At 50.7% G+C, this 26879-nt stretch overlaps 11 protein-coding genes across 11 annotated transcripts; 6 read left to right on the top strand and 5 right to left on the bottom strand.

Moving 5' to 3' along the window:
- Positions 1-532: 532 nt before the first annotated feature.
- Positions 533-2216, top strand: BO85DRAFT_445713 (putative isomerase YbhE). The gene is made up of 3 exons (XM_025659332.1): positions 533-1073; positions 1125-1617; positions 1691-2216. Exons 1-3 carry the CDS (start codon positions 691-693, stop codon positions 2009-2011), a joined length of 1197 nt encoding a protein of 398 aa, XP_025520215.1. The 5' UTR covers positions 533-690; the 3' UTR covers positions 2012-2216.
- Positions 2217-2519: 303 nt separating this feature from the next.
- On the bottom strand, positions 2520-4915 carry BO85DRAFT_362623 (transcription factor domain-containing protein; the record flags this gene model as incomplete). Its single annotated transcript, XM_025655634.1, has 3 exons — positions 2520-4659; positions 4722-4776; positions 4828-4915. The coding sequence occupies 3 exons, from the start codon at positions 4913-4915 to the stop codon at positions 2520-2522; spliced, it is 2283 nt and encodes a 760-aa protein (XP_025520216.1).
- A 714-nt stretch (positions 4916-5629) lies between these two features.
- BO85DRAFT_456279 (uncharacterized protein) lies at positions 5630-6676 on the bottom strand (the record flags this gene model as incomplete). The annotated part of the gene is made up of 1 exon (XM_025661432.1): positions 5630-6676. One exon carries the CDS (start codon positions 6674-6676, stop codon positions 5630-5632), a length of 1047 nt encoding a protein of 348 aa, XP_025520217.1.
- A 2696-nt stretch (positions 6677-9372) lies between these two features.
- Positions 9373-11897, top strand: BO85DRAFT_413391 (MFS transporter). The gene is made up of 8 exons (XM_025657608.1): positions 9373-10247; positions 10295-10372; positions 10426-10845; positions 10896-11045; positions 11095-11403; positions 11463-11557; positions 11611-11688; positions 11736-11897. The coding sequence occupies exons 1-8, from the start codon at positions 9746-9748 to the stop codon at positions 11748-11750; spliced, it is 1647 nt and encodes a 548-aa protein (XP_025520218.1). The 5' UTR covers positions 9373-9745; the 3' UTR covers positions 11751-11897.
- A 177-nt stretch (positions 11898-12074) lies between these two features.
- On the bottom strand, positions 12075-13317 carry BO85DRAFT_445716 (TauD/TfdA family dioxygenase). The gene is made up of 3 exons (XM_025659333.1): positions 13216-13317; positions 12585-13164; positions 12075-12534 (listed from the first exon to the last, which is right to left on the bottom strand). Exons 1-3 carry the CDS (start codon positions 13307-13309, stop codon positions 12099-12101), a joined length of 1110 nt encoding a protein of 369 aa, XP_025520219.1. The 5' UTR covers positions 13310-13317; the 3' UTR covers positions 12075-12098.
- Positions 13318-14535: 1218 nt separating this feature from the next.
- Positions 14536-15948, top strand: BO85DRAFT_389749 (glycoside hydrolase family 28 protein; the record flags this gene model as incomplete). Its single annotated transcript, XM_025656750.1, has 4 exons — positions 14536-14796; positions 14845-15267; positions 15315-15444; positions 15501-15948. 4 exons carry the CDS (start codon positions 14536-14538, stop codon positions 15821-15823), a joined length of 1137 nt encoding a protein of 378 aa, XP_025520220.1. The 3' UTR covers positions 15824-15948.
- Positions 15949-16768: 820 nt separating this feature from the next.
- BO85DRAFT_434913 (NAD(P)-binding protein) lies at positions 16769-17503 on the top strand (the record flags this gene model as incomplete). Its single annotated transcript, XM_025658491.1, has 1 exon — positions 16769-17503. One exon carries the CDS (start codon positions 16769-16771, stop codon positions 17501-17503), a length of 735 nt encoding a protein of 244 aa, XP_025520221.1.
- Positions 17504-17610: 107 nt separating this feature from the next.
- Positions 17611-19676, bottom strand: BO85DRAFT_445717 (MFS multidrug transporter). The gene is made up of 4 exons (XM_025659334.1): positions 19129-19676; positions 18584-19078; positions 17854-18527; positions 17611-17804 (listed from the first exon to the last, which is right to left on the bottom strand). Exons 1-4 carry the CDS (start codon positions 19324-19326, stop codon positions 17675-17677), a joined length of 1497 nt encoding a protein of 498 aa, XP_025520222.1. The 5' UTR covers positions 19327-19676; the 3' UTR covers positions 17611-17674.
- Positions 19677-21310: 1634 nt separating this feature from the next.
- On the top strand, positions 21311-22730 carry BO85DRAFT_484311 (uncharacterized protein; the record flags this gene model as incomplete). The annotated part of the gene is made up of 2 exons (XM_025663230.1): positions 21311-22157; positions 22228-22730. The coding sequence occupies 2 exons, from the start codon at positions 21311-21313 to the stop codon at positions 22728-22730; spliced, it is 1350 nt and encodes a 449-aa protein (XP_025520223.1).
- A 252-nt stretch (positions 22731-22982) lies between these two features.
- On the bottom strand, positions 22983-24604 carry BO85DRAFT_362893 (fungal specific transcription factor domain-containing protein; the record flags this gene model as incomplete). The annotated part of the gene is made up of 3 exons (XM_025655643.1): positions 22983-23436; positions 23486-24080; positions 24136-24604. Coding segments are annotated over 3 exons (1518 nt in total), but the record flags the coding sequence as incomplete, so codon positions are not given.
- Positions 24605-25551: 947 nt separating this feature from the next.
- BO85DRAFT_502090 (phytanoyl-CoA dioxygenase family protein) lies at positions 25552-26711 on the top strand (the record flags this gene model as incomplete). Its single annotated transcript, XM_025664189.1, has 3 exons — positions 25552-25794; positions 25845-26621; positions 26673-26711. The coding sequence occupies 3 exons, from the start codon at positions 25552-25554 to the stop codon at positions 26709-26711; spliced, it is 1059 nt and encodes a 352-aa protein (XP_025520225.1).
- Between the last annotated feature and the right edge of the window lie 168 nt (positions 26712-26879).

The following is a 26879-nucleotide window of genomic DNA, read 5'->3' on the forward strand; positions in this document are numbered from 1 at the left end:
GTGCACAAACCATAGGGTCCTCGTCATGCTTTGAATGGAAAGCCTATAGTAATTGGCATGTTCTCCACGGGGAGAGGGGCAATTGGAGAGTTTATTTGGACAGCCTGCCCTCGTGCAAATTCATCACCAAGGTCAAGACAGGTAGTGCCGGTTTCAGGGTGATCAAACTAACCGGTCTTCAGGTACCTGCAGTGTCCCGTGCACAGTATGATCTACGGACCGTCAGCGGGAACCATGGATCGTACTCATAATGCCGGTAGGTGGGCCAAGATGATGTACACGAGAGCATAGCATCCGCGCCCAGAAACGCCGTCGGAAGCTAGTAGCCAGCCGAGCGCCAATTAGAGGGTCAGTTGGGGCCATGAAGGAAGGGACTGTCTCAGCGTGGAGACTCTGCTATCCCTGCTTGGCGATAGTGCAAATATCCTTCACGAGGTCTGCAGCCAAGACATAGGCAGCCAGTTCTAGTCAAAACCGGCGCTTATCACTCAGACGCTCCCTCGGGTTCTGGAACTCACCTGCTTGCAAATCACCTCGTTTACCAATCCCGCCGTGTCCAGACTCAATCCTCCAACAAGGTCGTTGACAAATTCCACCACTCAATTCTTCAGCAGATCAAGAGAACTCCGATTACTTATCAGTGGGCATTGTTCTTGCTGCAGGAATTACGAGCTGAGTATCCCCGTCACCATGAAGTTCAGTGTCGTGCCCCTCCTTTTCGGAGCAACCTCCGCCGTTGCCTCCAGACTTTATGCTGCCTCATATGCAGGCACCGTGACCACCTTGTCCGTGTCTCAATCCTCTAAAGGACAGTATGCGTTGGAAACAGTCGCCCAGTCCACTGACTGTGGTACCAACCCGTCTTGGCTAATGCTGGACCACGACAACCGTGTCCTGTACTGCCTGGACGAAGCTGTTGACTTGGCCAACGGGACCCTGACCTCCTTTGCCATCGGGCCTAATGGCACCCTATCCAAGGTGGTACAGCTGGAGACCATCGCCGGCCCGGTCATGTCGCAGTTCTACTCGGCACCGGGAGTGCCTCACCGCAAGTTCTTCGCCGTGGCTCATTAGTAGGTCGATCCTCCCATCTCTACCACTACACTATTAACATCCCATCACAGTGAGGGATCCGCTGTCACCAGCTACTCCCTAGACCCCGTCAGCGGTGTCTTCAACCGCTCCCAAACCTTCACATACACCCTTCCGGCCCCCGGTCCCGTCCCAGACAGACAGGACGCACCCCACTCGCACGGTGTCGTCGTCGACCCGACAGGACGGTTCGTCCTCGTGCCAGATCTCGGTGCTGACCTGATTCGCATCTTCCTCATCAACCCTTCTACGGGTCTCCTTGAACCCCAATCTCCCCTCGTAGCAGCACCTGGCTCCGGTCCTCGTCATGGTGTCTTCTGGACACCTGCGGGAACCACCGCCAAGCAGGCCAAGCACGAAGATGTCATGTTCTACCTGACATCAGAACTGAACAACCACGTCACCGGCTACAAAGTGACGTATCCGTCCAACGGAACCATCTCCTTCACGGAAATCTATACCGCCAACTCCTACGGCGGTGCTGTCCCGCCTAACGGATCCAAGGTCGCTGAGATTGCCATCTCCGTAAGTCCAAACCACACTTACCCCTTACTTGGTTGCAAGGAGCAACTAGCTAACGATTGACTTCCACATATAGCCCCAAAACAACCGCCTCGTCGTCAGCAACCGCGACGACAACACCTTCGGCACCAACAACGATTCCATCGCCGTCTTCAACTGCGCTGACGAGACCGGCAGCCGTCCTACGAACGTCACCTTTGGTGGCCTATACCCCGCTTACGGATCGTCGCCGCGCCAGTTTGAGTTGTCGGCGCGCAACGAGATGATTGCCGAGGCGTTGCAAAATTCTCATGCGGTGGGTGTGACGCAGTGGAATGGAAAGACTGGAAAGCCGGTGCCGCTTGTTGCGTACAAGTCTCTGGTTGGCGAGGTGGTTTCTGTGGTTTGGGATGAGTAGGCAATGCCATAGCTGGTTAGTAGTTTTGTGCGTGTGGGATATCACTTAGTCGGATGTAGTGTTTTTGGGGTATGCTGCGAAGGATCTACTCCTGTCGTTGATGGACTTTCTTTGTTGTAAATGGGCCAACAGTGGTCCTGTCGGACTGATACGAGTGATAGGAATACACGACCAGTCAATGTCAAGAAGAAGTCTTGTAGCCAAAGGAACCTCATAGACAGCCGCTAGTCATCTCTCGTAATCCTACTAAGATACCTGGCCTTGGTAATTCTCAAGTAGAGCTGCCTAAATACCAAGGAAAAGGGTATTTACAATAAGGGCATATTGCCCACGGTCGCCACGAGGTGCGACTTTTGTAAGGTCTAAAGATATACTTCGCGCATATTCCATGCGGTCATCGCCAGAATCCACTGGCCACAGCGCGAAATCTTCCTTTTCAAGACTGTTCCTAGCAAGTCTGACTCCCCAGTAATCACCTTAAAGGTGGATGCCACCGAGAATACCACGCTCACTCATCACTCTCCAGAATATCGGCATATCTGTTGAGAGAACTTCCAATCAGATTCACCAACTGCCAGATATAATCAGCCGTAAACAGCCTGGCCCATAACCTGGTGACAGTAGCACTGAGACGAGTATTATTCGCAAGCAGCCATTCCCGAGACACTCCATGCTGGGCTTCCATGACCATTTCTAGCACAAATTCTAGTAACTTGTTCTCTTGTTCAGTCAAACTGGGTTCTGGATTCGAGATTGTGGCCACCTCAAGCCACTTGGCGAGTAGCACAGCACATTCCAGGGAGCATAATGCGTACTGGTTTGACCATGATACGACGAGGGTACGCGCAACGTAGTTGATGCCCAGTTTAATGGGCGTACTAAGTGCATGGGCGCAGTGTAACGCAGCTCGAGTGAGACGGTCGCTCCTCTGTACCGATAGGTTATTCTTGAGAGATAGGGCAACCTCATCCGGGTCCCATGTTTCCAGTCGACGAGCGGAGCTGAAATCAGCGTTGAGTCGGATATACGCCAGACGGAGGAGAGCAGTGGACGTGAAGGACACTGGACCGTGAGGGTTGAAAGGGTCGATCGAGGATTCTTGGTTGTGCTCCCAGCATTGACACCAGAGTTCCAGAGCCTGCTCTAAGGATGTAATCACAGACGGAGACAGAAAGCTTCCGTTGGAGACAGGGAGCCTGCTAGCCTTCTGAATTAACCAGATGTTCTGAATCATCGCGTGGATGAGCACGTATCCTCCCAAAGAAGAGAAGCTCTCCAAGCTGGTCTTGGCTGCACCAGTGTGAGTGAACAATGAGTTCATCGCATCTTGTAATTTTGGTTCCCCACGACTCTGGCTGCGCTCTTCCAGCCACTGAGCGGCGCTGGTTGCTGTCCATTCTCGCTCAGTGCAGGGTAAATCCAGCGTCAGCTCCTCGGTCAGAATCAGCGGCGGAATATCAAACACGATGGTGTGGACACTAAAGAAACAGAACACAATAAGCTTTGTCCGTTTGACCATCTCATAGCGGATCCAGCTTTCCCATGACCCATCTTGAGTCGGTAAATCATTGAGCCCTCCTTGCCGAAGAAGAGTCTCCATGGAACTTCGAATATGCAACGCTTCGTGATGAGGCGGGTCGCGCTCAAACCAACACGAAACAGATATAAGCAGCAATAGCGCTTGCACCGTCTCAATGATATCCTGACCTCTGGATACCGGGTCCATCGGACCCTCCGTCTGCGGACTTAGACATCCCCATTGCAGGTCTCTTCGTACATGTTCAAGGGTCACAGCCTTGGCCACTTTGTAGAGGCTCATGCTTGTTTCTGGTTCTCGGCAGTATTGGGCACCCACGGAAGCCATACCAAAAATTAAATGCAGAGGCAAGGAATCAACATCGAGGGTGGGTGGATGCATAAAGGGATAATGGCAGTGAAAGTTGGTCATGTAAGCGCTGATACATCTGGACAGGGCATGTCGAGATGGTGTGTAGGGATTGGGGACAACATTTGAGTAACTCGATAACTTGGCGACGATGCGATCACGGCATTGCGCGGTAACCGAGATAGGTGCACTCGGGTCACGGGTCTTGTAAGGCGTGTGAGCTCCTTCGGGCTGAAGCGATGGTAGCTGTGTTCCATGTCTAGGAAGGATGGAGCTAGAGGGGGTCGTAACCTCGTTGTTTGTCTTCGCAACAGGTTGGCTATATTCTGATGCAGAGTCGAAATGGAACGTGGGGAATAGTGGAAGGGGCTGATAGGTAGGTGAAAATGGATGACTGGGAAGCGGGATACTGTCGAGGAAGGTCGTAAAATCATCGCCGTCGTAAGAAGTTGCCGGTCCATAGCCGACGAATGGCTCATTGAAGCCAGCAGATCCTGAAGGTCCTTGTCCGGATGGATTGGAAGTGGCTATCGGATGACCCTGCACGGAGGCAGCCAGGCCGGGAGTGAACTGCTCATGAGGACCTGGGAGTAGGGCCTGTGGGCCTGGTATGGTGGCAGGCGTAGGATGGTCAGTTACCGCGGAGGCCAGGACATTAAGGCCATCAAAGACTTGGGGAGATGCCACGGAAGGCGATGATGTTGTTCCTTGGCCAGGAGCGGCGTCACTGTGGGCCAGACGTTCATGGCGGGCCAGGAGGTCTCTGTGGGAGATACAACTTAGTAAAAGCTGGTGGAGATATTAAGTAGGGGAAATTTGCCGTACTTTCGCGTGAACGACTTGGGGCATTGGGTGCAGAGATACGGCTTTTCCTTGGTGTCTGGGGAAATTGGGGTCAATAGGAATCTCCAAATATGGGCGGGGATCATACGCGACCGGTCATGGCGTTGGAGATGTTCCAACCGAGCAAAGATTCGGGAACATCGCTGGCATTGATATTGCTTGGAAGGCTTCACCATCACTAGGCCGGTGATTAGCCCGCTGGAGAGCTACACAAGAGACAGGTTAACTAGCTCGTGGTAATGGTGGTGATGATGCATTGCAGCTGAGAATCGCAAAGCAACCCAGCCGAGTGCCAAGCCTCGGCTAGAATGCCGACACCCGGAGGCAGACTTGCCGTTTTGGGTTACTCTGCGGTCTCGGGGAGGACGGGCGCCACTCCGGGTGGGTTTGATCTTATCGCATCTCCTACAAATATCTATAGTGTAACCTGATATATTTGTAACATTTATGGGCTTATAGTGTATCTGTCGCTTAATGTACAAAGCCTGTTCAGGGAAGCCAGTATATCCTGTGTATCAATCATTATTTTTGTCGAGGATGGTGGGCTACTGCCGAGATATATTTCTTCCTGTTCCCATACATATAGTGCTCGGTTGTTCTCCTGCGGTTCCGGGTCATCGTTATGAGAGGTTGACACGGACAGCGATCTGAGAGCTCCCGATTCGAAATTATCTTTCAGATATGTGGCTCATCACAGGAACGTTAGGTACGCCCTTCTTTGTCTGAGCAGAATTTCGGGACCTGTCTTGTTTCTAGCAGCGCTCCACTAGCGCCCTTTTGTCTGCATAGACCGCCCCCCCCCCCCAAAAGAAACCATTCGACATTTCTAGCGCTTTTTGTTCCCAGATAGCTGTCCGAATACCGCTTGGGAACTGCTCAGAGACAGCTCCTTATGTTGGACGCACCGAACCCTGATCTTGTGGGGATCCACTGGAATCCGATTGCTTCCTGGCATATTGTATGATCTTGGACATTTTCTTCTCAGCCGAGATAGTGAAGTCGCGTCTCACTCTGCTGGCCACGCTAGCCCAAGCGCAATGCCTAGGATGGAGATGGCGGGCAGAAGCAGTATTGGGCTCAGTTTGTTGGTTCATATCCCAAAGATTCCTCGACGAACTGTCTACATCCAAGTTGCCCGAATTCGATGTGTGAGAGTGGTACACGAATGTGACCAGTTGGTTTAGGATGTCGAACTCGAGCTTCAGCTTGACACTGTAGATGAACCCCTTCACTGCCGTTTGCGCCGCATACCGACCCGCCCATTCGAGGACTAGAATCGCGATGTCCAAACATATGACGATTATATTCATGAGAATCAGGTGTAGCATCAGCCTCCGCGCAGCCTCTCGGTGTGTCCCTTCCAAGACCTCATCTTCCGAGCGAAGCAATCTGAACGTCTCGTATACGTAGACGCCGGATATTATGGATTCCTGAATAAAGAACACGGTCACTTGGATTCGTTCGTATATGGCGTATGGCAGCACGAATCTGTCAGAGGTCGAGGAATTCGCGCCGTAGCATAGAATGACAGTTGGGATTTGAAGTAGGAAGACATCGCAGATGATCATGCCAAGGATGAACCGGAGCATAATATGATGTCGCACGACAAGATGAAGACGAGAGTATAGCACCATCGACTGGCCGGTGACCATCGCACACCAGCCGACCACGATCAGCGTGACGTAGAAGTAGGAGATGGCATTGTCGACGAGGTTAAAGTCTTTGAGGATAAACCCGATGGAGTAAACGGCGATGCCCCAAGTAGCGACCACGAAGCTCCAGAAGTAAAGTCCCTTGCGGCGCTTGAACGTCAGCAAGAGAATGAAGGTCAGCTCCACGACATTATAGAGAGCGATGGAGAGGAAAGAGGTGATGACGTAGGTAACGGGACGTGACAACTGGGAGCCCACTCTGCTCCCTATGTCATCTAGCCACATGTTGTTTGCAGAGAGCAACAGGGCGTTAGCTCTCTCGATTGCAAGATTTCTCCATCTGTGCCTTGTAGATGGTTGTCACGAAGAAATGTGTGCCATAGTATTCCCTGTATACCTAGGATAGACGGGTCATAGATTTATTGCTTCTTGTCCTGCTCAAACCTGTCAGAGAATTTCAGAGTGCCTGATAGGCCATTTTGTGTTGTTGTTCCTTGGCTTCAGCGAAGCTTTCTGATATGGTTCCAGCCAAGTAAGGTTGAGCAGCAGTGTAGGAGTGGCAGAAGATTGGTGACACTAGTTGGACCAGACAGCGTAGATCATTTTGAAATGGGATTGTTGTTCCATTCAGGCCAGCAGAACTTGCAATCCCGATTACCGCAGGCCTTTCACTACATAGACATCTGTTTGATGGATAGCACTTAACCTGTTGATAGTACATAAACTCAATCTACCTTCCTGCTTTCTACCAGTTCAATATTCTATGATCCTCATGGGTTCTTTTGGAACATATTCTCAGCCAGGAAAGAACGCATGCTGTATCCGTCAATCTATACATCGCACTCTTCATCACCTCATACAATTTAAAAAATCGCAGAATGACACTGCCACATTGCCTCAGGTGCGGGATGTCTCGTACCCAAGGTGGGACTTCCGGAACCATAGGATCAACTTCTTAGCATGTCCTAATTTGAACCCCCCCCCCGTTACTTTAATTCGCCCCATATTGAAAGGGGAGGTCTTCGGTCGGCCTTGAAGCCTATCAAAGACTTCATGACGGTAGAGAATGCATAATGGCTGTCGACTATTCCATTATTCCACATTCCAGATGAAGTCCTCGTTCATCGATCATCAAATCTGACTTGGCCGGGATGTGGAATTGGTGCTCTAAATCATCTACAGCATCCCGCGTGGGATCATGACAGCGCGGGATAGAATTCGCCACCATGAAGTCTATTCGTGATGTCAGTGAACCATAACATTTCACACCTACTGAGCATTAGCCAATTATGTAGGTCGATACAAGTGTGCTGGCGACCCAGCACTCAAATAGCTTTCAATTAGTATTCTAATATTACACAGATCCATGGGCAGACCGAGCAACTACCAATTTCCCTTTGAGGATTATAGAGGCAAGGCTGCTGCCAAGGAGGGTCTGGCGAGGTGTTGTGCGTGGCACATATAAGGCAACTTCGCTTATAGCATATGGACTGTTTCGGATAAAGAGGATTCGTTGTGTCAAAGCTCTCGTAAGACATTATCCTCACTAGCTATGGATCGTTCACGTAAGCACCCAGTTTGTCTTCGGAAATTATGCGGGAATACCTACATGTCCATATCGCTTTTACAATAGAATAGCCAATTACGAAGTTAGTAACATGTTGGTACATATTAGCCCTGACAGCAGGGTACATTCACTAGTAGTTCATATGCCATAGTCCCCGAGCCATCACCAGGAAAGATGCTGAAGTCGGATACTTATAAATTATACACACTTATTGCTCAACAATGTTTTAAGTTACCTCATGTCTGCGTTGGGTGTGAGTAAACGTGTGCTTCCTATGCTTCACTCTTGCGATAATTTTCTGAGTTGAGCAAAACGCAATCTGACATAACATGTTGTCAACCCTTACTGAAACAAAGTTATCAACGCATTAACCCAAATCATAAGTCATAGAGCACGAGTATCAAGGATAGCGGCTACTAGCTGAGCATTTTCTGTAGTTTCAGCAATAGACATGTCGCACGTACATTTCGGACTTGGAATGCAATTCCGACAGCGTTCCGCATACCAGGGCCAGAGACAATACAGCCAAGAATGCCCCGTTCTCTTTTTGTAAAGCAGACACCCGCGAAAAGCGCCCTCCAAGTAAGATGCTTTGGACTCCACTCAGCGCAAACAGTCGGTGGGATGAGCTGCAGGATGTAAGCTGATTGACTCACTCACCGCATCCCTTCGGATGTGAAGGGATGCACCAGTGTCCTTGGCATTTCTCACAGCCAGGATGCAATGCATAGCTCATTCATGCCCAAGGAAACGCAGACAGCCCTCGGTAGACCTGGCCAGTGAGCAGTAGAGGCTAGGAAGGTATCATGTGTCGACACTTTACCCCGCAGTTGAATGGCAAGTGTGTACTGAGTAGCTATGCCTTATCCGAGGGGCTTAAGCGCTGAAGTAGTCGAACCGGTTATCCGAGACACTGCGGAGAACCTTCTGTGTAGTTGTTTCGAATCCTTATCAGCCACGAGATACGAAGTTCAGAATCGATCTATCAGTTGCAGGCTGCAGCTTCGAGAGCAGCATGATTCGGAGTTGTAACGCATCTCCCCGAACGGCACATGGCCCAAGATGGGCCCATGAGCTAATAGAATCGCATCTCCATCAGAAAATCGGAGGAACATGTGGCCCTGTGCAGGGATGCGTCAACAATGGTTAATAAGATGTAGACCAGGGTAGGGCTCAGTTAAGATACGTAGAAATAGAACTATTTCGGCCGATTCCCCAAACTTCCCCAACTTTCTGCATTGGCAAACGGCAAATCGATGAGTCAGGAAAGGGAATGTTGATGTGATTTAATCTCCAAATTGGAGAAGCCGAAGTGGGGAATGCCGGGTTTTTCACGCCAAAATTCCAGGGCCCCGTCGCAGTGCGTCAGCTTGCAGCCACTAAACAACTAGTTTCTGAGTTCCCTGGCGTGGAAAACGCTCCTAATTGAGAAAACTCCATGTCGATTCTTCGAAGCATAGTGCTCTGTCCTGCATGTAAACTCAGCTTTAGCCTCGGGAGCCATTGCCGAGGGATTACTCTCAAGTGCGGTTATAGGGCGTGGCGACCCGTCGATCGCAGCGGCCTTGACAAACCTACCAACTGTTTAGTGGAATCAAAGTAATCAATCCTTCGACGTTGATAATCAACTTTCTCCAAATTGGTCCCATCGGCACTAAACTCCCGCGCTGGCTGGAACGCTGGATCGTCATCGTTTAAAAAGGGCCCTGTCCCGGCGCCAGTAATGGCACACACAATTTCTGCATCGAGCAATAATAGCCTCACAGCCAGAGCAGCCTGTCGCGGGAATGCATACTCACGAGGCCCCTTCTCCGAGTGAGTCGGGCTCCGCAGATACCGTCTACTCCCCCGAGTTGGATCGCCCTATCAACTCCGTCTTCAGTCAAGAAAAAGATGTCGCTGCGCAGGAGATCGAATACCTCTACCTCGAGCTGGAGACACCCTTGCCGACACCGTTAATCACTGCACCCCCGGGTCCCGGTCAATCGCCCCCTCCCGAACCCCCGAGTCTCGAGAAATACACCTCCCCGTTCCTCTGGCCGAAATGGCGCAAGTGGATGATGACATGGATTGCGTGCGCAGTGACCGCACTGGCTGGTTATTCGGCAGGCGAGGTCAACCCAGCATCGACGGAGCTGACGGCTGAGTGGGGGATTAGTGCGGTGGTATACGATTTGAGCATTACGATTTTCTGTGTCGGTTTTGCGCTGGCACCGATGGTTCTGGCACCCTTTTCGGAAATTAATGGTCGGCGACCGATTTTTGTCGCAAGTGGTGTGCTTTTTACTGGTATGCAATTCGCGCCCGTGGATTACGATGGAGGCTGACAGGCATAGCGTGCATTATTGCTTGCGGAGGCACGCATGTTTTCGCAGGACTTATTATTGCGCGACTGTTTCAGGGTGTGGGTGCATGTATGTACAGACGGTCAAGATCATACCGTGGCTGCGTAGCTAACTGGCGACAGCGACCTTTTCGACCATGGTTGGTGGTGTGATTAGCGACATTTTTCATGCCGAGGAACGCAATACCCCTATGGCTTTGTTCTCCGGTGCCGCGCTCTTTGGAACTGGATTGGCGCCTTTATGCTCCAGTGCGATCGTAGCGCACACGTCCTGGCGCTGGATTTACTGGTCGCATGCCATCGTGTCAGCTTTCTTCGTGGTGGTCATCTATTTCTTTTTCAAAGAGACGCGCGGAAGTGTCCTGTTGAGCCGCAAAGCAAAGGCCGTGAACAACTACTATGAGCAGCTCGAGGCTGCCGGGCACTTTGGAGTCATCATGGGCGAGAAGAACGAGGCCAAACGAATCAGATGGAAAGTGAAGAGTGACGAGCAGCGCGAGTCTCTTGTGCAGATGATCAGCATTTCCTGCTATCGTCCATTCCGTAAGTATCGCTCACAACATCTTTAGGGGTCAGGACTGATGTAGTTTCAGACATGCTATTCACAGAACCTGTGGTCTTCTTTTTCTCCCTCTGGGTTTCTTTTAGCTGGGCTGTTCTGTACCTGCAGTTCGGTTCGATCCCCTTGGTTTTCAAAACCAATCACCATTTCACTACCGAGCAGACTGGAGCTGTCTTTGCCTGTATGATTGCCCTTCCCATCTTTGACCTACCAGTTGCTAACATCACCAGCGATGTGTGTTGGTGCCATCATTATCACGGTCGTCAGCATCTTGCAAGACAAGATCGCCAACAAGTACGGGTTTCTCCCCAAGAAACCCGAGGCTCGACTGTACTTTGTCTGCGTTGAAGCCATCCTGATGCCCATCGGACTGTTCTGGTTTGGCTGGACTTCATACTCATCTGTTCCATGGATTGTCCCGACGCTGGCAATTGCCTGCGCTACCATGGGAATCTTCGCGGTCTACCTGGCCGTGTTCAACTACCTGGCGGATACCTACCATCGGTATGCCAGTTCTGCGATTGCTGCCCAGTCGTGCTGTAAGTTTTACTCCTAATACAAGACATCCGGATCAAAGGCAACATGCTGATCCGTTCAGGCCGAAACCTGCTGGGTGGTGTTTTCCCTCTCGTCACCAATGCCATGTTCACCAACCTCGGATATCCTGGTGCATCGAGTCTCCTTGGTGGAATTGTAAGTTTTGTCTGAATTCCCACACCGCCCCTGTATGATACTAAGAATAATAGGGCCTTCTTCTGACCCTAGTACCATGGGTCCTTGTCTTATACGGCGGTCGGATCCGCGCGAAGAGCAAGCTCGCGAGTGTAAGTTCACATCCGTGGTATGCTATTTGCCAAGCTAACAGTAATAGGAACTCGCGCGCTAGACAAAATAAGGATGGATGGATGAGCGATGATAGATGATAGACGATAGACGATGGATGTGCATAAAAGTTAAAGTGAACATACCTAATAGTAATTAGACAGGCTGTTATATACCCAATGCATATAACCCCTCATATGAGGATATGATGATGATGGTCTTCTCGATGGATCGATAACCGGAATACATAGGATGTGCTACTTGAAAGGCGGCCGCGTTGCAGGACATTTGCCGTCGTATATCTGCTTAAAACGAGCAAGAGCAAACCTCCACCAGAGGCACAAGTATGAAAATGAAGCGAGATTTTCGAGAGTCGTGAGATTAATATCATTAATTTATATAAGTCTATTGATTATGCCTCATACGCCAGTGGCGCCTCTCCCGCCGCCAGGTTGCACTGCCGGAACAACCGCACCTCGTCCTTGCCAAACGCCCCAACGACCGAGTGGATAACTCCCCGATTGTTGAACAGTACCAGATCACCCTCCTCCCAGTCATGCGGATACACATGAGGGGGGCTGATCGCTGGGCGCTGCAGTTTGTACACAATCTCTCGCACGCGAGCCAAATCATCAATCACGGTGCCATCTTTGCGGTGGATTTTGCGCACCGCAGACGGGTGGATTTGAAGGGCAGGCTTGCCCGTCAAGGGGTTCTTCCATACCATGGGCAAGATTTGGATTTTAGATTCGTCGATAGGAGGTAGGTCAGGCAAAGGGAGTTCCTTGTCCTCGGAGTAGAGACCGAGACCGGTGGGAAGAGCACGAGCGGAACTCATCCAGATGTAACTGTTCATGTCAGCAGGCTTCGCGATTATGACAAGAGTGGCTAAACATACGGGTGGGGCGCATATTCCACACGACTCGTAAGCGCAAACTGCTTGTCCTCGTCTGAGAGCATCTCAAACATTCTTTCGCCGCTAACAAATGCCGTCGTTCCCAAAGGCACATCCAGCGTCTCGTTTGATCCGTCGTCATACCGCAATGTCTGTCTCCGGCCCTTGGGGACGCGCACTGCCAACAAAGTCGTGACATTAGGTGGGTAAAAATCATACAGGGCTGCATCGATGTGCCAGCGGTAGAAGCGGGTGAAATCATAGTCCTCCTCGTCGGGAATAGCGTCGCGGTGGAATGTACGATGGTGGGGGTGTTTCAGCTGAATATTGGTGAGGCCCTCGTAAGCCTCCACGAAACCATGGCCGATCACCTGGACCTGAGGCTGATGAGGAACGGTCTTAAGGTCGGGATGCAGAATGCTCCGTTTCGCATCAAGGGTCTTTCCGTGGCCGTACTGCGAGGCGGCCGGGTCGAATCGACGGGTAAGCTCGTATTGTGCTTTCGGAGAGAGGTGGTGTTGGTTTTTCACCACCACCACGAGGTTCTCGTACAGCGCTCTGCGAATGACGCCGAAGTCGTCATCTAACAAGTATCAGCAACGGTTCCAATGGCATCGCAATTAGCTGATCCTACCGGTCAAGTTCTCGAGGTTAATATTCTCGACAATGGCTCCGAAATCAATATCGGAGCCTGGAGGCGGAGGTAGTGAGCGAACTGTAGGAGCCATTGTGCAAATCTTTCAGAAGCGATCCGGATTCTAGCACAATTGCGAGCAATTGACAATGGTTAAATAGCTGTCGCATTCCCCACGCCTCCATCGGCATCGGGCAGTCCCGGTCGCGGAAGAGGCCGATCGTTCTATCTTATCGCTGTCTTATCGCGCCTTATCAATCAGTCCCTCTTGGGCCATCAGCAAGGGGGTATCAATCATTGATTGATTAACTGATTGATCGACGGAATGAGAATAGCTTGTTTTAGTCATGGCTCCATATGATGTCAGGCAACAGACCAGGGAAGTCATTCATGTGCTGTTAACGGGGCAACATTCGACAGTGAGGCCAACTAGGTCCGAAATTGCCATGCGCGTCTGCTAAGGCTCCTGGTAATTAGGACGGAGTCAGATAATGTCTGTGAAACCCCTTTTTCTTTGACCAAATCAGCATACGAATCTTCATAATTCCAGTTTCTCAGGTCATATGGAATGTCTGGCTACCCCTGTGGTGTCTGTTCATCACGACCAGTGTTCTCCAAAAATTGGATTGCCAAACACCATCTGCCTCTGGTCTAACTGCACCCCCATGGTCGCCTGCATGACAGGGAGATGTCAGCTATGTCGCAGATAGGCCCAGTCAGTCAATAATGCAGTTTAATACGGTCACAGTTATGCACCAAAGCTACAATATGGCCTGACTTGTATGAGACCGTGTGATGACACCCTTGAAGGCTCGCAAACCGCTACTCTTCCTGCAACAAGCCTACCACGATCATCATTGATTCTTCAGAGATGATCCCGGCGTCCGACTGCCGACCCCATCGGAACATAGACCCCTCACAAGCACTATGCTGCCATGATGGCTGCCTCAGGTACAGTGACCGATCAGAATTTCCCACCACTCATTGCTGCACGCCCCGGGTAACCGGATGAGGTTCACTACAGGAATTGCGCGTCAGGCACGGGAAATATAGTGTGGCGCTCCGTGGGGAGAAGAACCGTGCAGAACTGCTGCAGGAACTATCACATTGTCCCGCGCGCTACGGCAGTTCTTCCGTCGGAGATGCGAAGTGCCGTCCACAGGAACCAGGGAGATATTCCACCACAGAGATAGCAGAGATGACCCGATGACAGATGCAAGGAGTATAAAATGAGCACCTACTGCCAGCCAAGAAACTCCAAGAGGTACCAAGACATTAACTAAAAGCTTGTCTTAAACTTTGATCTGCGGCGTCTTCAAAATGGTGACTTCTAGTTCGGTGATCATCCTAACGCTCTGGGCGGCACTGGTCAGTGCGAGCCCCGTTGCCGATCCCCTGGTGACTCCTGCTCCTAAACTCGATGATTTGGCAAAGCGCGCAACATCGTGCACATTCTCCGGGTCCGAGGGGGCCTCTTCGGCCAGCAAGTCCAAGACCTCATGCTCCACCATTGTGCTCTCCGATGTGGCAGTGCCCTCAGGTACCACTTTGGATTTGACCGATCTGAATGATGGGACTCACGTAAGTTACTGTTCCTCGACGCGCGATTCTCACAATTAACGTGGACAGGTCATCTTCGAAGGCGAAACCACGTTTGGTTACGAGGAATGGAGCGGACCCCTTGTCTCCGTCTCCGGAACTGACATCACTGTCACCGGAGCCGACGGCGCCTATCTCAACGGTGACGGCAGTCGTTGGTGGGACGGTGAGGGCAGCAATGGTGGCAAGACGAAGCCCAAGTTCTTCTACGCCCACGATCTGACCTCGTCCACGATCAGCGGGATTTACATCCAGAACTCGCCGGTGCAGGTGTTCAGCATCGATGGATCGACCTATCTCACTATGGAGGACATCACCATTGACAACTCGGATGGCGATGATGGCGAGGCAGCAAACACTGATGGTTTCGATATTGGTGATAGTACGTACATCACCATCACGGGCGCAAATGTATACAACCAAGATGACTGTGTGGCGGTGAACTCAGGCGAGGTGGGTATACTCTCCTTCAGACTATGGATGTGGCACTGATGGAACAGAACATTTACTTCTCGGGAGGCGTCTGCTCCGGTGGCCACGGGCTGTCGATCGGTTCCGTTGGTGGTCGCAGTGACAACACCGTGAAGAACGTGACCTTCTACGACTCGGAGATCAAGAGCTCTCAGAACGGTAGGTTTTGTATTAAGGTTGTTGTTCGGTGCGATCACATGCTAAGCAGGGTATAGGAGTGCGCATCAAGACCATCTACGGCGACACTGGGTCGGTAAGCGAGGTTACTTACAAGGAGATAACCCTGTCCGATATCACCGACTACGGTATTGTGGTGGAGCAGAACTATGACGATACGAGCGAATCCCCGACTGATGGCATTACCATTGAGGACTTTGTCCTTGACAATGTGCAGGGGAGTGTAGAGAGCTCGGGTACGAATATCTATATTGTCTGCGGATCGGACAGTTGCACAGACTGGACTTGGACGGATGTGGATGTCAGTGGAGGGAAGACCAGCTCTGATTGTGAGAATGTGCCGGACGATATTAGCTGTTAGATGTCGATAGCCGTTGAGCAGCAAAGCTGAACTGCTTGGGGGTATTAGCAGATTGTGTTGTCACATAGGACGATGCTGGACTTGAGCTGCAAACATAAACCCACGTTCAGGTCAATGGATGTCAGTCGATGATAAATGCCGCTGTGAACCACACAGTCAGATTTTCTCATCTGCAATTCCTCTACCTACTTCTGACCACGGATTACCCACGCAGTCCCTGGTAGGCAGAGAATCATTCTCACTGTTCCCATTTTGATATAAGCTTCATTGATTGGTGGGAATATAAGCCTCGGAAGTTCCAGGCAGCGCCGCACGTCGCTCTCAACGCAAGCTCCTTAACGATCCAACACCAAATACAGGATATGACAGCTTCAGTCTCTCATATGAGTACTTCCACCCATAGCAGGTCCCTCGTGTTCCCGAGACAGGCTGAAGTGCATAGTACTGATACCCGTCATACTCTCGCGTTGCATGATCCCAACAACCCAATTAGGCTTTACACTTCCAGATCTGCAAACCCTGTCTGGGTAGACTCTGGCCAGGTTAAAATTTTCCAATTCCCTGTCATAGGATAGTGCTGCCAACAGCTGTTCAAAAGGCCAGCCACCACATGGAACCATATCCCCGATCCGAACTCTCACCTCCAATCTATATCCCAATCAGGCATCACCTTAGAGGATCACTGACCATGATGTCATCTGGGATATTCCTCATCAAGGAACAATTCATCCCCTCCACGTTGCCTCTGCATAATACTGACAATGAACCCCGACGGTGTTCATATATCATATCTTCCCGGGGATTAGATCCTGCTTTCGCCCGAGATAGAAACCGGTCGTGGCTTAGGGTACTGCTTCATATATAGACAACTATACTAGCTAACCACCCCCCCTAAATATATCTCTCCTCATTACACTGGAATATACATTAATACCAACCACTATAATGTCCCTCACAAACCTAGACACAACCAACCCAGCCACACCACCCACCGACCCCAACACCACAACTCTAACCCTACCCACCGACCACATCGACGACCTCCCAACCATCCCCTACACCCCACCCACAATCTACACCCGACCCCTAGCCATCCTAGGCGCTGGCAACTTAGGCCGCCGCATCGCCTGCATCTTCTCCGCAGCGGGTCACACCGTCCACCTCCACGACCCAAGCCAAGGAGCCTTGCACTCCGCCCAACAATACATAACCGAGAACCTCCCACACTACACGACCTTTCCCTTGATTTCCCGCCCAGCAGGCCAAATCCATCCCTTCTCCTCCGCGGACATAACCCCCGCAGTCAGCGACGCGTGGCTCGTGATCGAATGCGTACCGGAACACCTCCCGCTCAAGATCGACATAATGGGTGAGTTGGACGCCAAAACACCCCGGGACTGCATCCTGGTCTCGAACTCATCGGCGTTTCGGACGAGCTTCATGGTGGAGAAGGTCTGTTGGGAGAGACGAAAGTTGATGTGTAATATGTGCTTTGGGGCGTCGCCGTGGATCCGGGCGGTGGAGTTGGGGGTGAATGAGGGGGTTACGGAGGGGGAGGTGGTCAGGATCTTGACGTGGGTGTTGGATGATTGTGGGATGATGCCGGTGCAGACTAGTAGGGTTGGAAGGGATGGGGAAGGGGGTTTGGTCAGGAGTCAATGTTTGAATACGGTCAATTGAGTATACTTTGGGAGCTAGAGGAGGAGGGTTGGGTGGTAATGTGGTGATAGATGTGATGGAAGCTTTACTATAATAGCATAGAGGGAAAGAGTCTATGTTAGGAGTGATTGATTGATCGAACCTCACTTCGTTATCATACTAATGTATATAATGTGATCTATGGCATATGAATTAAGCACTCCTCCACTTGCTCCCCCGCCACTGCAAGATCACTGTAGGGATAAAGCTCACGCCCATCAGCAACGCCGTCACCACCCCTGAACTCTTTGCAATGCCCACAGTATCGAACATATCGGGGAACCTAATAACTGTTAGGAGGTAGTCAATTGCAATATACATGGACGACATACCAGAATGGTCCAATGAACCCCCATGTAGACCGGATAAAGTTGATGAATACACCCACGCTCCCTGAATCAGCCGGGTACGAATCGACCGCGTATGTGATCAACACCGTAGTGACAACCTGGTTCCCGAACGCTCCAATCCCTGTGCCGATGATCGGGCTGACACTCCATTTCCCGGTCTGTGCGTTCTCCGTGCAGACCAGGAACACCACCACCCCCGCAATAGTAAGCAAGTATCCGATATAGCTGAGCCACAAACGGTACTCGGGATCGGGCTTGTGACCGGTCCGCTTTGCGCGGAGATTCATCCAAGTGTCCGACAGAACACCACCGAGCTGTTCACCCAGCAGCGAACCAATAATAAGACCCAGAAATTGCAACCCAAGTTGTTCAGCGTTGAGCTCAAACTTCGACTGTAGCAGTTGGGGCACCTCGACGGAATTCATGACGGACGCGAAGAGGAAGACCATGGCGTAGGCGGCAGAGGCGATGAGGACGGGAATGTTAGTGATGAGGGTGAGGGGATGGTAGAACTCGGCGAGTTGGAAGGGGGTGGGGTCGATGCGTCGAATGGAGAGGTATTGGTGCTTGAAGGCCGAGGAGGCGTGCAAGTCGGTGCCGATGTATCGTGTTTCGGGGCCGAAGAATACGTAGAGGATGAATTGGACGGCGTTGGTCTAGAAAATCCATTGTTAATTTTAGTCCCCCTACATGTTGCAGCACCGATGCTTACAATAGCCAGAGTCCAGTAAATCCACTGATACCCTACACGTTGAGCCACAAAACCGAAAATCAAAGGGCCCACAGGCACTCCCAGAGTGACCATCACCGCCCAGATACCCATATATTGTGCTCGTTCGCGCTTAAAGAATGTCTCCGTGACAACAGCACTGCCAATCGCCATAGCCGGGGAGATGAAAAAGGCCACCAAGGCACGACATGCTGCCATGGACGCATAATCCGGACTCTTAGCACAGCCAATATTGCAGACGCAGCTGAGGATCAACGAGAGGAGGAAGATAGGACGGCGTCCGTAGCGCTGGGAAAGTGGCTTCCAGAAAAGAGGAGCACCACCGAGAATGGCGATTTGGAGGGAGGTCAGATAGCTTGTTCGCTGCAGAGAGACACCCACATCTTCGGCAATTTCTTCGTAGGCTGGGATGACGGCTGCGGCGGTAAAAGTGCCCATACATGCGTGGAAGGCGACTAGAAGGAGGTTGATAATTTTCTGACTCGTTAGTTACCGTTAATAATTTCGACGGAGATGTGATTCCTCACCTTCAGGAGGGGCCAATTGTACGGATCCGCAGGGTCCATACTAGGGACCGGATCCAGATCTAACGTGCCATGTCGCTGTAGCAGGTATGCCTTGTGCGGCTCTGAAAGGGTACTCCCAGGTAATTCCGTGGCCAGATCGCCCAATTCGGTCTTTTCAATGTAGTCCGATCGCGACTTGGAGGAGTCTTCGAGCGACATGCTGGACATTGGATGGCTAGATGGGGTGCTGCAGGGTGGCACGATGCGTTTGGGAGACAGGCTTCACGATCGTACGATAGCCCACGAGGAGCAGCAGGCAACTGGGGATTTAACCCACCCCACCAGGGGGGCCCAAGTCGATCGGGGATGACTTGTCCGGAAGCGCGAGTGGATTCATGGCCGCGCGTTTGCTGGCTGGCGAGTTTGATGAGGATCAATGATAAGGGACCAGCCTAAGGCAGACTAGTCCGGGGAGAATGTTGGGGTAGCGCGGGGTCCCCGGAGTGTCAACCAATGTGAGGGCTCCATCTGGTGGATCGGCGGTAGTTGACTGACCTCCATCACTGCCGGTCTCCTGCGTCTGGCCCGTCTGTTAGCGGCGCTCCTGTCCATTATATAAGGGTCTAGCTGCTGCTATTGCTGCTACTCCTGCATCCCGAACCGAGGCCCCCAGCTCCCAATTGCCGATGCTCGTTCCGTGATTCGCTTGACTTGGGAGCTATCCTCTCTGCCAACGCCATGGCACCCAGCTGGACCAACGAGCTTCTCGGTATTGCTTGAGAAGGATTGCCATGTGAAGATTGATCTCCCCGCAGCATGGCTAGGCAGAAGAGTGACTAAGATACTACAAATTATCCCCTCACACAGAGTGCATCTCGCACTCCGATGGCAAGAATCCCCATCATCACAACACACCCCACTATCTCCACTACAGTTGTTGTGTGTGATGCTGAGAAGCTACAGTGTACCATAATTCGGATCGGTCTCCCTGTTTCGCCGTATGCTGACCATGGGCTGAGCACAACTGCTAGGTGTTGTCTACATGGCATACTTGACAATTCTTGTCAGGATGGGGATCAAAAGTTAGGCTTTTGCTATTCTGGAACTCTAGAATTTGTCACGTGGTAGTCTAGCCATAATCAAACTCATGTCTATCCATAGCATTATCAGTCCACGTATAATGTGAAGCGAACGTGGCATCACTTGTCCGTGGTAACACGGAATTTTGCTTGCCGCTAAGGCATGTGCCTTCCGCCTGTGGGGGTATATTCGGGGCCATGCATGAGCTATCTTAAAGTTTTATTAGTCGTGTTCATTAGAAAGACCGGTATTGGAATAAAGCGGCGAACCTTAGCGAAGGTGCTTAAACTTTTAGTGTTCCTGTCTCAGGTATATCCGGTCAGCTTACGCCATTGCGCCCACATTGAAATGGTATAAGTCAACTCATTGACAGTAAATCTTCTTTCAATTGAGGTCCTGGAGTAACTTGCCAATCGAAGACATTCGAAGTTATTCTCGACTTGAACCAAACAGATGGCATTAATATCACACTTCTTTATGATGTGATAACAAGTTACTGAGACGAAGATAGTCAGAGCTGGAATCATGACTCGGTTTCGGCGAAACAATTTGCCTGAGCCATCGGGGAATTTCCATCGAAAAGTTGTGGCATTTACGACAGGGCGTCGAAAAGCTTACAGTGGACGGGAATGATGCCTGTCAACTAGGCTTCTACTATGATTTTATGGATGAACGAAAGAATAACATTTGCAGGCCACAAAGAGTTCACGAAATACCCAGCGAGGTCTGGGACAAACCTTCTATATTGGTCGGCGAGACCGGTACCTGCCACCTTTGGGAGAATGTTGAGTATAGAACTCCCAAAACATCACGGCCATACTCTATACCCCAAGAGAAAACATTGCCTGAGGAGGCATGTCCCTATGGCTTGCCATCTTTTCCTCTCAAATCAACACTTCTTTTTAGTTTGATACATTCTTTTCATATACGATAGTTTACCCTGTCGAAGCAAGTGAAGTTTAAATATGATGATAATTCCTATGTCACCCGTTCCATTGTTCTTAAATAGTGCCTCAACAGCAACCCCAGGAACTTTGGCCATCCTCCTCATCACACTCATCGCAGTCATTATCAACATAATTGGCATACTTCACTAATTTACAGTCGACAGAAGTTGCTCACTATGGCCGGATCTACCTTCCCACCTTCACCCCCTTCATCTAATACCGGAGCATCCAGGCTCGATGCTCGCGCCAGAGAATTGGTAGAAAAGACATTTGGTATCACCGTTGACGGAGTGGAGCGCGCTCCCATTCTTGACTACAACGCAAACACCATCTCTTATGAAGTCTACTTCCTCCATACTATGTGGAACATACGCGACACTCCTAAACAGCCTGGAGTGGCACGCATGCCATCAGGAACGAAGCAAGTAATCATACAGTTCAAAATTTCTGAGCAAAACATGGACAAGAGGCGCTGGGCGGAGAACAAGGTCGCTGCTATGTACACGGCGCGAACGATTCTTTACAACACCGTCTTTCTCCGCACTGTGCCGGAGGTATATGCATGGAGCGATGGAAGCGATGATGAACATAACAAGGCATGGATTATCCATAGCTCTCATCCACCCGGGGATGCCCCACTGAGTCAGTCGTTTTATCAAATGTCTTCGGAACACCAAGGCGAGATTTTGGGACAGATTGCGACACTACACAAGCTCTTTCAAGACTATGATCATATGGCTATATGTCAGGGATACGGGGGTTTTAGATTTTCAAAGGAAGGATATGTTCGCTCTGGCGAGACCCTAATGAACGGCGTCGGCGGTCCGTTTGGCAAATTAGGTACTTACCTCACAGAGTTACTGCGGCGAGATTTGAGAAGGGCGGAAAAGCGACCAGATATCGACGGATGGAGAAGGAGCCCAGAGTTGAGAAGGAAGCTTGAAAATTTCGTTGAGCAGTCTGTTACAGATGTAGTGGCTGAGATACCCGAGTATCGCCCAACATTCACCCTGAACAGGATCGGTAAGCACCCCCCCCCCCCCCCCTGAGCCATAACCAGTCCCTGAACCCTTCAGCTAACATAAGACTCTAGAACTTGGGAATTTTCTTATCTCAGAAAGACCAGATCAAACACCGATCATATCCTACATCCTCAACTGGAATTATGCTTCTCTCAGTCATCCCCTGGAGGAGTTCATCCACTCCTACAACAGCCTACATGGCGCGCTATTATTTCCCTTTGATAAGGACAGCCGTGCCATGTCCCGATGCATCCTAGAAGGATTTCCAGATGGAGACGTGGACGTCGATCTGAGAGATCTTGACAACTATGCCTACTACAATGACGGCATGGGTGCGCAATGCCACTATAACATAGCGAAGAATCTATACGAGGCCTTGCACATGGCAGAGGTAGTCAGGCCTCAAGATATGGAGGGAGCAGAGACGTTGATTGCATTTTTTGGCTTCTGTGCAGCTGTCGGCGGGCGAGGATTGTACCGTGACGATCCAGTAGCCGATGCCAAGCCGGATGAGGTGTATAAGAGCAGAGCTAAACTGGTCAAGGACTACTTGAAGCTCTTTGGTTACTGGTAGTTATATGTTTTGGATGGCATCAGCAATGTGGTACTTAGTATAAGACGTATGAATCATGGCATTGGGAATACTCACTCTGGCACTTACAACCACTAAATGAAATAATAAACTATCATTAACGACAATTTTATCCATGATTCAATTCCTCATTTAGGCTGCGGTGAGCTGATCACGATCTGAAATCCATACAGGCAGTCCGTCAAAGACACACAACTGCTAGAACGAGTACATTGCACCCCCAGGAAGCTTGCCTCACGCAACATAATCACCCTCCAAGTCCCGAAACCCACGAAAGAACGGCAAACTGGAAAACAGCGTCTCATCATAAAATTCGGAATCCCAAGAGCGGCCCAGATCCAGCGGCAAAGAACCCGAAAACACATCCATCAAATCAGTATCCACGTTGACTGGCTGTAAAAAACCGTCAGGATTTGCAGGCGCGCCAGCTGCGTCCTCCTGGAGAGTGGTATATTCGTCCTCTTGGATGGCACCACCCTGGTGCAACTCGGGAGTAACCTTCCCATGACACCATAGCTGACCTAGTAGTTTTGCGTAGCGATGGGCGATATGCTTTTGACTTGTAGCGGTAGCTTTGAGCATAGAAATGAATTGTCGGGTTAAGTTGAAGTATGTTTGGGATTCGTCGGGAGGGATGGCTCCGACGGAGTAAGCTTTGAAGAGGAAGACGGAGGCGTAAATTTCGTAGCTACATTGTTAGTGGATTGTCATCTGGAGGAGTAAGGGGGAAGGCTCACAGGTAATAGCGAACGGGAAGGAACTTCACAATATCGGATGGGGTTATCTCTTCGACGAATGTTTGGAGTAAATCTCTGGCTGCGCTGATGGCTGCGTAGATATGGCGAGCATCGGCACTGGCCATGACTCCGTCTGGGAATAAGGGTGCGTTGTCGTCATGACTCGTATTGGTGAGGGCTTTAGAGGAGCGATATAGAACGGCTTGGAATGCGAAAGCGTTGACATATAGTTGTAAGTACTGATATTGTAGGGTGAGGAGACAGCGCAGGGACGGGGGAATGTCGACGTTTGACCAGGTTCCCTTCCACATCTCCATTGCTTTAGCGGAATCGTCGAGGTATTTGGGGTAGTCGCCAGCGAGCATTATCTGTAGGGTGCGCGACTTTAATGCGTACAGAATGTCGTGGGTGTTTCCGAAGATAGTTGTTAGTTCTACTTGAGCCTGGACAAAGGATGCGTAATCCGTTCCGCCAGTGATCTCCGGTTGGAGGGATGGGTAATCTTGGGTGCGGAATCGGGTCGACAGACTAGGTCCGCGGGACCAGAATGCTTGGCCCATTTGGATTGATATTTGCCGGTCGGCGAGATAAGTAACTAAAACAGTTAGTCGTTATGTTGAGTCATGATATCTGAGGTCGGGATCGCATACATATCCACGCCAGTCGTCTCCGGCAGCGCATACTAAGTGGCTCGGATTCCACCTCAAAAGGAAAGGATTGTGTGTCTAAATGTAATAAGTATGCCTGTCTGACTGCAAGGCCTATCAGGTTCCATGCCACGCAGTCTTCGTCATATGCATTGCTTTGCTCCGAGTTATTGCTGTAAGGCTGATCCTGGGAAAGCATTAGATGAGGCATCCACTCAGCTAGAAGTAGCAAGCCTTCAACAGTTCCAACATGTCGCACGCTCCGAGCACCAAGGGTGACACGGAGGATTAATTTATCGATATACCCCCTGATCCGGGTGTGAAGATGTTTCTGATCCGGCCTGTTCTGAGTGGCTATTGTAAGGACGGAGGTAAGGAGAAACGTCTCAGTAGCCCATTGGTGCTCGGGGTCTTCTGTGTATAATAGACTGCTGGACACGATAGGAAAATAAGGATGATAGTTTATGGTATAGCTTGTTGTATCCTATGTGTTAGTGCAGGCACTATAGCCATGAGACCGGGACATACTATTGTACCAGGGGTTCAATGTCGACTGCGTCGATGACTCCCTCCTTGACGATCTCTGTGGCCATTATCGATGCCCTAGGTTGGTTGTGAGGCTTAGAAGGTACAGACTTCACCACCTCACGCCCTGTGTCATCCGATCTTTGAGGGAGCCTCTCGGGCGAAGGTATACTGTCATCTTCCCCCACAGTAGCAGCTGTCTGAGCAAGGATTTGAAGAGCTTCTAAGGGATTCCGGACACCCCCACGGAAAAGGGTATCATTGTCCACGCCCACCGTTTCCGCCTGCCGGGCATTCGGTTTTAGTTCTGTCTTGGTTTCACTCTGCTCACTGGACCTCGGGGTCTGCGTCTCGGTGTTTCCCCGACGACGACCCCGAAATCGAGAGTAGTCACCTCCTCTTCGGGAGGTGGCTGGCATGCATTGGTGGCCTTCCAGGTTGCACTTTGAGCATGGCGCATGGGTTCCCTCTTCCGTATATTTCCTGGGATGGTCGATGTGAGAAGGAATGAACGGTGTGGGATATGGGTAGTACCTACAAATCACATTTCGTTTTCCGTTGTCGACAACGAAGACATGCCCGGTAGAGCCTTGCGCCGGTACTTCTAGTCATGACCGTTGGACGGATTAATCGAATTCAGATCAGAGACAGAATGGGGATGAGAGAGGCGTCGGCTGTAGAAGTGCGGGACAGATGCGGGGTTTCCCAGGTCGGCAATAGACGGCTGTAGGTCTGTTGGTCTTGTCGAGCGATGGTTTGCCCTATATCAAGGAGAAGCCATCCACGGCATCAAGTTCCTGACATTTTCTCTGATTCAATCTCCTCACTTGATTTATTCTGCCTGATTGTAACGAAGTGCAGCCATCGTCAGCTATCCTTTTATCCTACTACAAGATGTCAACAACGACTCTTTGTGAATCCGAGGTCTTTACCTCCGCTCGTCTCGTAGCAAGCGATTGCAAACTACCTCCAGATGACAGATACGGAGAATACTATCCCACAGATCCCAAGAATCTCAAGCTCGAATCCAACTTTGGGCCCATGCTGCCGGAGAAGATTGGATACCTCCAGCCCACATCGAAAGACACGCCCATTGAGGTCATGCGAGAGAGACTTATTCGTGATGGGTATCTATTCGTAAGTCCCTCTTTTTCATCATCATGGCTCCCATACCAATCCAGATCTAGGTCAAGAATCTGCTCCCACGGGACCAAGTACTGGAATGCCGCAGGAGCTATTTCTCCTACATGGAGCCCTCCGGTCTTCTCAGAGAAGGAACAGACCCCGTCGATGGAATCTTCAGTGACAAAGATAGTCGCAAGTACCTACCCCCGGGAAACCTGCGGCGACTTTTCGGCCTGAAGGATGACTACGAGTCGGATAAGTATGTGGAGCTGATGATCAAGGCGCACGAGGAGCGATTTTATCTTCAATTGTGCGAGAGTACCGAACTCCGTGACTTCATCCGCAAACTCACGGAATGGAAAGACATCACGATGCTGCAGCGGACAATGCTTCGTGCCTTTGTGCCCGATAGCGAGTTGACTCCTGTTCACTTCGATCAAATGTACCTTCGCGCGGGTCCGCCCACCAGCCTTACAGCGTGGGTCCCGATCGGAGATGTTTCGCTTGAGGGTAGCGGGCTGATGTACCTTGAGAAATCGGTCGATATCGGTCGACAGACCGAGGAAGAATTCGCACGGAATGCAGCAAATCTGACTGATGAGGAGCGTGTCTCGGCGTTCAATAAGAACATGAATGATGGAGGTTTTCTCAGTCGTGATACAGTCGCGTATGGCGAAAATGCCAAGCGCAAGTGGTTGATCACCGAATATGAAGCCGGGGATGTGATCTTCCACGACCCCTTCCTGGTGCATGCTAGCTGCAAGAACAAGGACCCTGAAAGGAGAATTCGGTTGGCTACTGATCTCAGATTCGTGAATTCAAATGAGCCGTATGACAAGGTATGTTCTGGAGGCATGAATCCCACGGAAAAATGACTGACGTGACTGTAGCGCTGGATGAAGGTCTGGCGTCCGCTCGACGGGCTATGATGGTTGTCCGAAGCATTACGTTTGGTGGTGGAGGTAAGAGGCTTCCTGTACTTGTTGTTCCATGATTATTGCCTTGAGAGAATAGCCGTAGCATCTGCATATCTCACGATATTTCCTTGTATCACAATTTCATTCTAGAGACGGCATATCGTAGCGTAACCAAGTCCC

This window comes from Aspergillus piperis (assembly GCF_003184755.1).
Source record: "Aspergillus piperis CBS 112811 unplaced genomic scaffold BO85scaffold_2, whole genome shotgun sequence".
In the NCBI taxonomy this organism is placed as follows: Eukaryota; Fungi; Ascomycota; class Eurotiomycetes; order Eurotiales; family Aspergillaceae; genus Aspergillus; species Aspergillus piperis.

Bases quoted from the DNA above. Each gene is read 5' to 3' on its own strand.
- BO85DRAFT_445713 (XM_025659332.1), top strand. From the start codon at position 691: ATGAAGTTCAGTGTCGTGCCCCTCCTTTTCGGAGCAACCTCCGCCGTT. The intron at 1,074-1,124 runs GTAGGTCGATCC...ATCCCATCACAG, and splicing joins TTCTTCGCCGTGGCTCATTA to TGAGGGATCCGCTGTCACCA. The intron at 1,618-1,690 runs GTAAGTCCAAAC...TTCCACATATAG, and splicing joins TCGCTGAGATTGCCATCTCC to CCCCAAAACAACCGCCTCGT.
- BO85DRAFT_413391 (XM_025657608.1), top strand. From the start codon at position 9,746: ATGCATACTCACGAGGCCCCTTCTCCGAGTGAGTCGGGCTCCGCAGAT. The intron at 10,373-10,425 runs GTATGTACAGAC...AACTGGCGACAG, and splicing joins GTTTCAGGGTGTGGGTGCAT to CGACCTTTTCGACCATGGTT. The intron at 10,846-10,895 runs GTAAGTATCGCT...ATGTAGTTTCAG, and splicing joins TTCCTGCTATCGTCCATTCC to ACATGCTATTCACAGAACCT.
- BO85DRAFT_445716 (XM_025659333.1), bottom strand. From the start codon at position 13,309: ATGGCTCCTACAGTTCGCTCACTACCTCCGCCTCCAGGCTCCGATATT. The intron at 13,165-13,215 runs GTAGGATCAGCT...GATACTTGTTAG, and splicing joins TAACCTCGAGAACTTGACCG to ATGACGACTTCGGCGTCATT. The intron at 12,535-12,584 runs GTATGTTTAGCC...TGACATGAACAG, and splicing joins GTGGAATATGCGCCCCACCC to TTACATCTGGATGAGTTCCG.
- BO85DRAFT_445717 (XM_025659334.1), bottom strand. From the start codon at position 19,326: ATGTCGCTCGAAGACTCCTCCAAGTCGCGATCGGACTACATTGAAAAG. The intron at 19,079-19,128 runs GTGAGGAATCAC...CTAACGAGTCAG, and splicing joins ACAATTGGCCCCTCCTGAAG to AAAATTATCAACCTCCTTCT. The intron at 18,528-18,583 runs GTAAGCATCGGT...TGGATTTTCTAG, and splicing joins TTTACTGGACTCTGGCTATT to ACCAACGCCGTCCAATTCAT.